The 13,032-nt window shown below is 41.0% G+C and overlaps 1 protein-coding gene across 4 annotated transcripts in view; it reads left to right on the top strand.

The window, feature by feature from the left end:
* Window positions 1-13,032, top strand: part of ARMH3 (armadillo like helical domain containing 3) — a 123,627-nt gene that overhangs the window by 25,739 nt on the left and 84,856 nt on the right. For all 4 annotated transcript variants that reach the window (XM_053983309.1, XM_053983306.1, XM_053983308.1 and 1 more), the window contains exons 15-19: window positions 1,852-1,953; window positions 6,992-7,050; window positions 8,373-8,438; window positions 9,528-9,597; window positions 11,063-11,123. In XM_053983309.1, coding sequence (XP_053839284.1) covers window positions 1,852-1,953; window positions 6,992-7,050; window positions 8,373-8,438; window positions 9,528-9,597; window positions 11,063-11,123 — 358 coding nt within the window. The remainder of the gene's footprint in view (window positions 1-1,851; window positions 1,954-6,991; window positions 7,051-8,372; window positions 8,439-9,527; window positions 9,598-11,062; window positions 11,124-13,032) is intronic.

Raw genomic sequence — 13,032 nt, 5'->3', positions numbered from 1 at the left:
TGTCATGGTGTTAAGCCTCCCTTGAAATGAAGGTTGCTCTTCCTCATGTGTTGGTTTACAAGGTACTCTGTTCTCCTGATCAGCATACTAGCCTGTCTTTAAACTTGTCAAAGTTTAAGTTCATCCTCTTTGAACACAGCTTCTGCATAATTATGCACAGTGGTTGAGACAAGGCCTCACCAGCACCTTGTGCAGGGCATTACAGTGTTTGTGTCTCTGCTGGAAGTGCATTTCTGGATATATGTTGTAGACCTGCCCTCTTGAGCCCTTCACGTTGGTAGCTTGTCACCTTGTGATCTGATCATGGTATTTTGTTTGCAGCTGATGAGCTCTCAGCTGGCCATGGAAATAAATCCCTGAATTCCTGACCCTATGGCTTTCATTGTTTAATTTCATCTTGTGTTCATTAACTGGTTTTGTTTATATCCCATTCTTTGTGTGCAGTCTGATACTTCTCTCTGTTTACATATCCCAACTTTCTGCCAGGTTAATTAGCAGGTTCATTATCAAGCAACTGTTTCTTATGTCCAGGTCACACAGAAAAAAAAAAAAAAAAAAAGACTTATTCTCTAAACTGATGTCTACAGAATTCAAGCAGTAATTTTTTCTCAGACCAGTAATTTCTCCAATTGTATCTTGTTTGCCAGATCTTTGATGTGAAAGAGAAAAGAAATTTAATTTAATTTAAATATCTTTATGGGTTCCCACCTATCTCCTTCACTTTTATTTTTTTTTTTTTCATACATAACTGTATTAAGTACTTTACTGAAGTGTTCCTAGGCTAGCTCCATCAGTCTGGGGATTTTTTTTGTCTGAGCTACTTTATCTTAAATGGTATCAGACTTATCTGTCAGGATCTGCAGGTAAATGCATGATGCATGTTTCCCACTGATCTTTCTCGTCCCTTTCAATATTTCTTGTAAAGCTCTCCAAATGGAAAGGCAGAGAATGGCCCTTTAGGATAGCTCAGGCTCAGTCATCAGTAAAAATGTGGCTCAGTCACATGATAGAGGCTTGACAGCTCATAAACTCAGTGCTTTAGATGGTGCATGGGGAATGGGGAATGAGTGTGGAGGCACGCTGTGCAATTAGCTGAGGAAATGAAATAGCTTCTTGTAAAGTCTTAAGGCAGATGATGTCCACTGTTAAGGTGTCAAAAGTACAGCTGGTGTCCTAGAGAAATGCCAATGAACTGCTGTGGGTATGGAAAGTATGTTTCTGCTTCCTGCTGTGTTGAGATGTATCTAGCACAAACTGTGACCGCTTTTGCTTCTTGGTTTTTATAAATCTTCTGTTTCTGCCTTTGTTTTTTATCTCTTTGGTCCTGCAATAATTGTTACATTATGTCTTGTGTTTTGCTTCTGCAAGAGAGACTGTTGTTGAGAGGGAAGAATGGAATTGACACAGACCTTTTGGAACTCATATTTAAAAATTCCTGAAACAGAGAAGGGCCTTTCCTGGGCACGTCTCTTTATAAAATGAGAATTGTGTGACTGTTATCTGTGTTGCTTGTAAGAATTAATTTGGTGTCAGTGCAAATATCCAGATTTCCCTAGGCTGGAGATGTTGATGAGTGCTAAAACAGTGGGCTCATCTCCCTGGAAGGAGGAGCAGGGGCAGGACAGAGAAGGTTATCACATTGCTTAGAGCAGATGAAATGGTCTCTGAAGGAGTGGTACCAGTCTTCATAACAAAATCTTTCCTGGGTGGTCATGGAGGAGGAGGAGGAAGTCAGGTGGCCCTGCAAGTAGGCTGATCCTACTCCAGACCTGTGAGTCTGTGTCTTAGTTCTCTGTATAGTTATTTATTGTATTTGTATAGGATAAACATGTCTTACCTGCTTTGTTCCAGTTATAAGCTCTGCAGAGCTGCCTTTGGATGCTGATGTGCAAACTAGCAACCTGCTGATAACCTTCTTGAAGTACAGCTCAATTGTGATGCAGGACACAAAAGGTGAGTGAATTCTGTGGATGCAGCCAACAGAGCTTCTGAAGTCAGGAGGGCACAAGAACATGCCTAGTGACTCCAGAAATAGAAGTGGAGTCTCTTTATAGAAAGATTGACGATTTGACCTTTTGAAAAACTAAGTGATTTCTTATTGTGAGATAAGACTTATGAAAGTAGGAGAGATGTCAGGTATGGAAAGAATGTAATAATAAATGATAATGCCTAATAACCAAGCCTGTCTATGTGCTGAAGGTGCAAGTATATCTGATTCACAACTATCTGTCAGAAAGAGGAAGTCTGAGACCAGAGAACTGTATTTTTAAGAACACTTAGAAACTGACACAGAGGGCAAAGCTCAGCAATAGAAGGAAATACTTCCTTTGTCCTTTGGTTAAACAGGTAGCTCTGTAATTAAAATTAGGGCAGCAGCAACTTAGACTGCACTGGCAGTAGTTTGCTTGAGAAAGTATCTTTTTGTGTTGTGTTTTTGTTTTTTTTTTTCCTCCTGTAGTTCTGTGGGGGTTAATTTCAGCTCGCTGGAGTTGAAATATTGCTTAATCTCCTGCTCAGGGTACCCAAGGGTGCTGTTTTATCCAGTGGTTATAAGGGCAGGACCACAGTGTGAACATAACAAGTGATCTTTGCACCGTATTTCAGGCTGTTACCGACTTTTCGCTGTTAAGTTAGATATAACAACAGAAATATGGAGATCTTTGCAGAGCTATGTTACATCAATTACTGAATTTCATGAATGCTTAGCATTGAATAAGAGAGCAGGCAGTTTCCTTTTATCTACTAGCTTGCAGTGAAATTGTATTTGGCTGTCTTGCACTTGTTCAGTAAGCAAGCTAGTTGAAGAAGAAGTAATAATTGAAATTAAGACCGGAAGGAACTTTATGCACCCCTATATGGTTTTGGCTGGGACAGAGTTAATTTTCTTCTTAGTATCTGGTACAGTGCTGTGGTTTTGGGTTCACTATGAGAATGATATTGATAAAACACTGATATTTTGGCTCTGGTTAAGTAGTGCTAACCCTATGTCAAGGACTTTTCAGTGTCTCGTACTCTGCCAGCGAGGAGGTGCACAAAAAGCAGGGAGGGAGCAGGGCCACGATAGGTGACCTGAACTGGCCAAAGGGATATTCCACACCACAGAATGTCATACCCAGTATATAAACTGCAGGAGTTACCCAGAAGGGGACAATTGTTGTTTGGGGATGGGATGGGCAGCAGGCAGTGAGCAATTGTATAACGAACTGTATTGTGCCTTGCTTGTTTCTTTTTGGTTCTGTTACCCTCTCTCACTCCGCTGATGATTATCATGATGAGATTTCAGTTATTAAATTGTTCTTATCTCAACCCACATGATTTACTTTTTATTTCCAATTTTTCTTCCCACTGTGGGGAGAGAAGCATTGCGAGTGATTGAGCAGCTGCATGGTACTTAATTGCTGTCTGGGGTTAAACCACAACTCCTTGGAACCAAGGCAGAATCAGGTTTGCCTGTATCTTTTCTCAGAGGTTTTGCTGACAGGTTGGATGAAGATACTGTGATAATGGAACACCATTTTCAGACTATCCATTCCAGTGTTTAACTATCCTTACTGTGAGAAAGCTTTGTGTGCTTCCTAAATTCTTTGCTGTGATTTAAATTAATTACTAGTTATCTTCTCCAAGATAGATATTGAGAATGGATTATTTCTTTTTTCTATGTGTCAGCCCTTGCATATTTGAAGTCTGCTTTCATGTTTCCTCTTGCTTTTGTCTTTTGAACTAAGCCACATCAATCTTGGCTCAGTCATTTTAGTAGATTGCACATGTGAGGAGGGTTTACCAGCTCTCTAATTTGCTCATTCTCATTTGCTTTTCTCAGGGTCTGTCTTGCTGATCCAAGGCTCTGATGGAACAATTTTATATTTTTCAATTTAACTTCTGCCCTTATTAGTCACTGTAATATGGAAAGTCTGCACAGGGCCTTGGAAACTGCCACACAGGATTAGTTTCAGATAGAATGAAATCTGATAGAAGGGATTCCTTACTAAACAAGACAGTGAGAGATAAGTTTATTGTGTTATGAGACAGGAGTTTATGTTTCTTTCTTTCTTTCTTTACTTTAGTTCTAGCTTGTATAAGTTCTGAAATTTGTGCAGACCTTCCCACCACAGTAGTTCATGGCAGTGAGCTACACTGATTGATCATTTAAAAAGTGTGCCTTCCAAACCAATACTTATTAATTCTAGTGGGTGTATTCCTGACTTTATATTTTGATTATAGATGGAGCACTGCCTTATTTTCTTTTCTTGTATAAGATAAAGCATGGAACTGACTGCCCAGGGAAGTCCTTGAGTCACAATGCCTGAAGGTATTTACAAGACATATAGATGTGGCAGTTAAGAACATGGTTTACTGGGAGATTGGCAGTGCTGGATTAACATTTGGACTCCATGATCTTAAAGGTCTGTTCTAACATAAACGATTCTGTGCTTCTACGTGACACCAGTATAACAAGAGGAATAAATAATTCTAATTTACTCCTTCTGTCTTGAGACAGGTGAGAACACTTAGAAGGGAAACTGGTTTGTTCTTCATCCAGGACTAGACAGTTGTTTTGGTCCTGTCCCAGAGAGCATAATTTAATAGATTGTGTTTGCTAGATCCTTCTCTTGTTATCCTCCCTTGTGTCAGTCAGAGGCAGCTGCCTTGGGAGAAACAAAACCTCTGTGTCATTTTCTCCTGTCTGTGAAACAGGTCTCATACTGCTATACCTCCCTGTAGAAAGTGGTCTGCTTTGTTACTTTAATGAAGGTTTCTGTGAAAGTGTGAAGTATGTGTGCAAGTAACTGCTAGCATGGCTGCCCCATAGCTCCTGAAAATGGTCTGATGTTCACAATACACTGGCAGAGGGCAGAGTCCATGGTGTGAAACAGGAGCCTTGACAGCATGATCCCCAGAGACAGAAGTGGGAGCAGCACCTACAGAAATATACAGTGTGGCCTTACAATATAAAAATAACAAGCCTCTTGTGTATCAGTTTTATTCTAGGTCATTTCTCCTTCTTGCTGAAGTACAAAACTTCATACTTAAACGTTTTAGCTGAGGTAAGGAGATGGGAGAGGCTTTTAACTCTCCCATTCCAAAATTCCTCTTCATCTTAGTGCTGCAAGATGAAATCAGCACACTTCAGGACACATCTGTAAATATCTGTCCTTGAGCAGCATAGAAAAGAAAACAAAACAGGTGTCAAGCTAGAGAGAACAGCTAGCTAATCCTATTCTATCTGTTTTTATAATTACCATATACACACCAGCTAGCAAAGTGTTTGTCAAAGTCACCTGCAAAGAAGGAATTTGGCTGATGCTGTTTTCTGCTTTATATGAAAGTGTGTCTGACTGTTTCAGATATCCCTCTCCTTTGAGTTTGACTCTAAGGCAGATGTCTGAGATGGTGTGTTTAGTACTCCTGTGCTTTAGAGTAGCTTTTGGAAATCTTGGGAATGTGCAATGTTAAGCCTCCTCAGAATTTAGTTATCAGTGTGTTGTTTTTTGTTGGTTTATTTTTGTTGGTTTTGGGGGCGTGTGGTCCAAGCACATTGTTTTTTAGAATGAAGATTTTTTAAAATGTGCTTGATTGTACAGTACCTTCTACAACATGATCTTACCTGGCCCTGCTTTGAATGAGGATTGAACCAGAGGTTTCTTCTATCCTGTGTTACTCCTTGACTATATATATCTTGGGGTTTTTTTTATATTCAAGGTTAAAATTGAGAGGAGTTTTAAATAAGAATTGCATTCTTCTGCCTTAGTCCCTCTGTTTTGTCCAGCTATCATTCAAGGCAAAAGCTGTTTGAAGTTGTGAGATGAATAAGAATTTGTGGAACGTGATCAGGGTGAAACTCTTGGCTTAAAATGCTAAGTCTTTGCAGACTCCCTTCTTTCATGGTTTTGCAAAGAGCAAAGTAGGTTGTGTTTCCCAATACTGGGGTTAAAACTTGGAACTTAGAGCATAATGTCAGCAGTTTTGCTACACAGTGCTGTGCCTCTCTGAAAGCTTTGCTGCTTGTTTCATAACCTGCAGCAAAGGTGATGTTTTGCTTTCCACCTTGTCTGAGGGAACAGTGTATCTCTGCTGTGACAGAAGGACAGTATTTAGAATATCTGCAGAAGTAAAACTGAATGAGACAGAAGCCCAGTGGATAGTTACAATGCTGTTGGAAGTTCAAATCTGAACCTTTGCTGTTGGTGCAGACTGTAGGGAGCGCTGGACTCCTGGATGGTCCAGATGGATGGAGATGAGAGATCTCTGAAGTCAGGTCTTGGAATATACGGTTTATTGCAAAGGGCGTGGGTGTGGGGCCCTGCTTGGAGCTGCCGTGGCAGCTCATGGCAGGCCCCAGGGAGTGGGGGCAGGGAGAGATAGGGGGAGAGAGAGAGATAGCAGGGGCGGGAGAGGATGCCAAGAGAGGGTTCCAAGAGAGCGTCCGGTCCCCCGGGCACACCTTATCAGGGGCTTCAAAGTGGGCGCGGAACAAGACTCGGGCCAATGGGATTACAGATACCTGATGCTTCAGGGGAGCGATACAGGTGTGGGATGAACCATACATTTTGAGGGGTGAGACAGAACATTCCATTTGACCTTTGGACCTGTCTGTAGGTAGAGGGCATTGTTTAATCAAAGAGGAGATTGCCTACAGCTGGCTATGCTATTGTCTTTTAGTTGTTCAGTAACTAAGGTTTGGTATCTCAAAGCTTGTTCTCATTTCAATCTCACTTATAGTTCCTGTATTTTCTAAATCTTTTGCCAGGCAATCATATTTATAAGGCTTTCCTATTTCATCTTCCCCAATAGCAAACTGGTGACAAGTGGGTGGGATTTAGTGGCCAGGCTGGAGGGTGAGTGCCTCTATGATACTATTAGCTATCATGGAGGAAGTAGGACTGTGAAGATTCTCCAAGCTGGGCTTTTCTTTTGCTGCAGCAGCTGTCTTGCTCTTCAGCCTTGCTAGGCTTGTGTGGCTCATGGCAGACTTGTTTTCTCTCCTTTGCAGATGAGCACCGGCTGCACAGTGGCAAGCTGTGCCTCATTATCCTGACATGCATTGCAGAGGTAGGTTTCTCCTGTGAAGCTGCTCAGCTGATGGTGTGTTACAGGCCTCTATCCCCCTGCCTCCTGTGGGGTGGGAGCTGAATATCCACAGTGGCACTGAGTGGTGAGGTCCTCAGGCACTTCTTGTTTGCTAATATAGTTGATGCAGTACTGTTAAAGTTGACTTGAAACTTGAAAATTGGATCATCTTATTTGAGTTAGCCAGCTTCTGGGGATGAGGAGAAAAAAGAGTGAACCTAAGCCTTTTCTCTCTTAGCTTTTGAGTGACCCTGTGGTGTGGCTTTTAGATGAGTAATGTGCTAATGGCTTTCAGCTCTGTGCTGTTCATGGTAAACACGGGCTGTGCCCTATCCCTTCTGCCTAAGAAGGATACAAGTCTGAAAGTAAGTCACGAGTTTGTAGGTCCCTACAAGCAAGACAAGTAGCAAATGTGGTAGTAGGTGAGAAAGCAGCGTCACAGAGTTATGCCCTCAGTTCTGGCTGAATGTGGCCCTGTCTCATGGGGGCTATGTCCTAGTGGCTGACTGATGTCCTGAATGGGGGTTGTGTTTGTGTGGCATTTACATTTTGCTTGCTTGCAAGTAAAAACCTTTTATCCTTAAAGAATAAAAAGCAGTGAGGTTGATAGCCTGTGTAAGGATTCTGTAAGAATGTTTCTTCAGGGTGCAGCCTGAAAACGAATCATCTACATTTAAATTTTTTTTAATTAAATGGTTTTGGCACTTGTTCTTTAGGTGGCTGCATATAACACAAGATAAGAAATTCTGTTCCTGCATAACAAGGGCATTCTTTGATTCTGATATTAAAGAGAGGGTATATTTATTACCTATTCTGGCTGTGCATTATCTGGAGAAGACTCTTTAATTTAGAGGTGGTCTTGGAATGAGATTTGTTTGAGGGGTGGAACAGCTCATAAACCTATCTGCTAGTACTGCAGTAGCTTCTGGAATCAAAATGCCAGAAGAAACCTTTATCCACACAGTCACAGAACTGGTGCTGGAGAACCACCTCTTATACACCTGGAACACTTGTTAAACTTGTGACACCATGATACGTACAGTCAGAGTTTAAATGAGCAAAGGGGGGAGAAAGTTAGACTGAACTACTGCTTGTTTTGTTAGTAATTTATTTTTCTGAAGTGGAATTGGGATCAGGAGGGGTTTACTTGTGTGTGACATGAGTGGGACAAGAAGAAATGGATAGATCACTTTATAGCTTGGTGGTTGTATCTTGGGAGTTTGACACTGAAACGCATGTGATTTGAAAGGCAACTGGGTGTTTGGCTTTTCATATTTCTTCCCTTTTCTTGCCCTTTTCAATAGGATCAATATGCTAATGCTTTTCTTCATGATGACAACATGAATTTTCGTGTAAACCTACACAGAATGGTGAGTCTTTTGCTCCAGATTGTTTTCTCTTTAGGATGCAAACACAGAGGGTTTGAGTATGTATGAAAAGTATATGTTGAAAATTGTGACACAGACATCTAACCTACCTTGCTAAGGCATGTGGAAATACTGTCAGAAATGCAGTAGTTGCAGAGTGATTTTGAAACTGCTCTCAGAATGTCTCCATTCTTCAAAGAACAAAGAGCTCTTTGCCCTGTCAGTGAATTCAGAGGCCTGTCTAGCTGGTGAGGAGCTGTGTATTAGGAGGTCTCTGAGGACACCAGTGGTAGAGAGAACGTTCTGCCTTAATCTCCAGCAAGCATTAGCCCTCATGTGATACATAATAGCCAGCTGGAGTTACACTGAGTGCTCTTATTTGGCTTATGCTTCATTCTGGGTGGAGCAATTCACCTGCAGGGAGGAAAGTATTTTTTCCAGAGCTTTTTCCTTTGGTGAAAGTGTCCTTACCTGACTCGTGAAACTCTGCAGTTACAAGTAACTTGAATGGTTATCCTAACTTGATGCATTCTGTCTTTGTGGTACTGGCACAAAGTTCCACCTCATCTGACAGTGAAGCAGCACTTGAAAGTCACTCACTGTTGAAGAAAGAAACAAACATCTTACTTTATGGAGACCATACTGCAAGAATGCTAGTCATTACCCCTTAACAACAGATTTGCTATCCGGTTTGCCTTTCTGGTCTGTTTCAATGAACACCAAAGCCATTGACTACTGTACACACAGTTAAGAATGCCAATCGGACTCCTGGGTCAGAAACAAATCACTATGTTAACCAGGAGGGAGGAATTTCTGTGTGATTTGTTTTTGTCTTGGGGTCCCTCCCCTCAGTAGAACAGTGCCTTCCAGCTACACAGCTAGAGAAACAAACCCCCAGTATCAGCATGCTGGAATGCAGGCACAATTTTGCTCCAGCCATGGCCTTTAGGGTTAGTATGTGTAAGATGGCAGTTGGAGAAAAAGACAAAAGGAAGCCTGTGCTGATTGTACAGTTTGCTTGAAAAATACAATAATACACAGACTGTCACTTCAGGCTTCTGCTGACTTCTTTTCATCTCTGTGTGTTTGAAGCCAATGAGGCATCGGAAGAAAGCAGCAGACAAGAACCTGCCCTGCCGCCCGCTGGTGTGTGCGGTGCTCGGTGAGTGTTGTCAGAGCACGTGTGTGCTTGTGGCTCCTGAAGCATCTCTTGTTGGGCAACAGAAACCTGAGATTTGAGGGTTAAGTGGAGCAGTGGATGGACTTAAAAGAAGGACAGTTACATACTAAAGATGTTTCCAGCAATCCATGCCCATCTTAGTACTTGGCTGCCTCACAGGCAAATCCAAGATTGCAGCTCTGGAGCAATAAATCGTATATACATTTACAGAAAGTTTTACAGATATTGCTTTGCCCATTTGAGCCGAGTTTTTAACAAGAGGGAGGGCAGTTGATTAATAAATTCAGTGTTTAGGTGAGTGTGGTACAAGTACTTTGTAGATGATATGACGATGGCAGACTTATGGTTCACAAAAACATACTTGTGAACGTGTTTGCTGGGCATTGAGCCTTTTCTGAGCCAAAAAACAAGAGGAATGTTAGCAGCTAGGATTGGTTTTGCCTGTGGATATGGAGGCGTAGTTGAAAGCTTTTCATGCAGCACATGATTAAGTTGTGACTCTCGTTACTGTGGAGGCCAAAAGCACATGTGGGTTCAGAAATGGATGGAGCCTGGATCCCTGAATAGCTGTTCAGCCTGATGGTACAGAAGCAGTCTTAGACTTCAACATTTTCAAATGTGATTGTTGAAGCCAAGACACACAGCTGCATGAAGAATCTTACTAGAGCTATCAGATCCCATACACTCTTCACCTGCACTGTTTTTAGTCACTATTGAGTCACGCTGCTGGGCTGTTACTGCCCTAGGAGGTTACAGCTCACGATTGTTACCAGTGGCTTGGTATAAGCATTTCATGCTGAAGTTGGGTTGGACGCACCCCCACACACATTCAGTTATCATTAGCTCCTCTCAATTGTATTTCTATACTCCTTGCCTCTTATCTTCATACTGGAAGCCCTTAAATGTTAGACACATTCTCCTTTTTTCGTTTTTCCCCGAATTAGTCTTAAGCAGAAGCTTAGCCCATATTGAGATCAAACTAGCTTTACTTGCTTCAGAATTTGTTTTAGGAAAAATAGATGTTATTTACAATGTCTCTTTAAGTAGCATCTAGGTTGTGCATTGTTTTTGAATAATTTTCTAAATTGTGCTTCTTAATGGAATTTTCCATTCGTGACAGGGCTTGAAATATTGCTTGAGCAATTCTAAACATCAGAATTCATGGTGTAGTCTTTATTTGACTAATAGTGGGGGAAACCATATGGAGAAGCAGTGCCTCAAAGCAAATTACAGTATGTGCCCTCAGTTTCCAGGAGGTTCTTTTCTAGTTCTAGCAAATGTCTAATATTCTTTAGAACAAACAAACAAAAAAGTGAAATCCCTTTCATCTAAGCAGGACTATTGTCTGGTAGAGATAGGTAGGTGGGGCAGTGTGACTTCCTTGTAGTCTACTAAAAGCTAACAGTAACCAGCTCAATACTTACTTTATCATTTTCTTTTCTGTCAGATTTGATGGTGGAATTCATTGTAACACACATGATGAAAGAATTTCCTATGGATCTCTATGTGTAAGTGTCTGTGGGGTAACTCACTGTGATTTCGTTTGAAGTTTGAATTTAGGTAGAATGCTGCTCATAGAGCAATCTTCTGGCTGAAATAACCCTTTGTGGCTGGTGGGGAGCAGGATGGCTTTTCATGAACTCTTCCAGTAACTTTTTCTACTTCAAAAATTCTCTGTGTGCTAGAAAATTGAAAGCAATTCAATTTCAGACTGTTTTCCTAATCTACTTGATCTAACACAAAGAGCTTTTCAGTCTAAAAGAAGTTTCATAACACAGAGTCATTGCAGCAATCCCCACTTCCCAGAAGATGAATCTTGGTCTAGAAACAGAAAAGACAGTTTTGAAAAAGTGAGGATGACTGGCATGAGGCCTGGAAGGCAGTGGGGAGAGGGAGGTTTAAGCCTGAAATGGCCTGCTAAGCAGAAAGGGGTAAAACTTAGCAATGGGCAAAAGGAGACAAGAGGCCCCGCAGGGGCCTCTCCAGTGCTTTGTACTGCTTTAGCCTGGAAGGCAGAAGTAGGATTTAGACAGTGTGTTGGCTTTGCTCTGACTGTTTGTACAGTGCTGAATTTCCCCAAGGCGTGAACAGCACTATATTCTGTAGGGAAGATAGAGACACACAGGATGTTTTCTCTTAAGGTGACTTTTCAGCATATTCTGATTTTGCCCAAATAGCCTTGCAATTACCATTCCTTTTCAAGGATTGTACAGTTCAATTGAGTTTGTGAGAATTTTTTTTTATGACAATGCAGAACTAATTGTAGATGGGTATAATGCTCTGGAATTTCACAGGAAAGGTGTGAAATGCTTTGACTCAAAAGCAACATCACATCTAGAAACCCCTTAGCACTAGAAATAATGAGCAGTAGCAGCCATCAGTGGACATTCGTATCCATTTATTTTGTCATGTTTGTGCAGTCCTTTCACTGTACTCCTGTCTGAAACCATCCCAAAGCAGACACAGTTATTGCAGACAAAGTGGGTATTCTGAATGCACAAGTAGTGTCATTCTTCTCTGCAGTGCATTTAAGAGGTGATAATATGAAGCTGCACAAGGCTGGGCATATTAATATTTAAAAGAAAAATCCAGGTTCCTTAGACTAAGAGTACTTTTTGTCCATTATTTGTATTATGAATCCTCAGCACAAAACTTTTAAAAACCAGAGACACCCCTGGACACCACCTATGGATAACTTCATAACTTGACTTACAGCCAAGCAGATACAGAGGTGAAAAGGTGCTGGGCATTGTCCAGTACCAATAACATCAGAAGCAGGAAGTTTCTCCCCATAGGGATTGCTGTTCCTGATCTGAAGACAGCTGTCTATCCTAGCTGGTTTGCGTCCTTTTCTTGGTTGAATTTATGAGAATCCAATTTGAAATGCAGCACTTAATGTCATACTCAGTGATTATAAATAGTTTTGCCTTTATTCAAAGTTAGTGTCAGTCTTGCCTTCCTGTGGTATTTTTGGGATTATCTATGAGTCTGAAAAGAATAATACATACCTTCTGCTTATTTTTTTGCTACAGCCTTTTTTTAAAGCCTTGTCTTGAACTTTGCACCTCATTTTGAATAAATTCCATGCAAATTTTTAGAATTTAATTTCTCCGTGTTTATCTGATGTGCCGTGTCTGTCATCAGTGTCTTTTCAGAAAGATGTGGGTTTTAATGAGATAATGTGTTTTTGAGAAATAGGGATTCCGGGGGGGGGAAAGGATTTTTCCTTTTTTTAGTCTTCCTTCTATTTTTTTTTCTACATGTTAATAGCTAAAAATAGCTTGGCCTGACAAATTCAAGTTTGTATGTATTTTTTGTGTTGTCTCTAATGATAGTGATAGAGAATTTATTCACTGTACTGTATTTTTAATTTGGATGTTATTTGTGAAGAATGTTTGTGCACCTAAGAGTCTGTAT

Source organism: Vidua macroura, chromosome 8 (assembly GCF_024509145.1).
Source record: "Vidua macroura isolate BioBank_ID:100142 chromosome 8, ASM2450914v1, whole genome shotgun sequence".
Classification (NCBI taxonomy): domain Eukaryota; kingdom Metazoa; phylum Chordata; class Aves; order Passeriformes; family Viduidae; genus Vidua; species Vidua macroura.
This window is presented reverse-complemented; position numbering and strand designations above follow the sequence as displayed.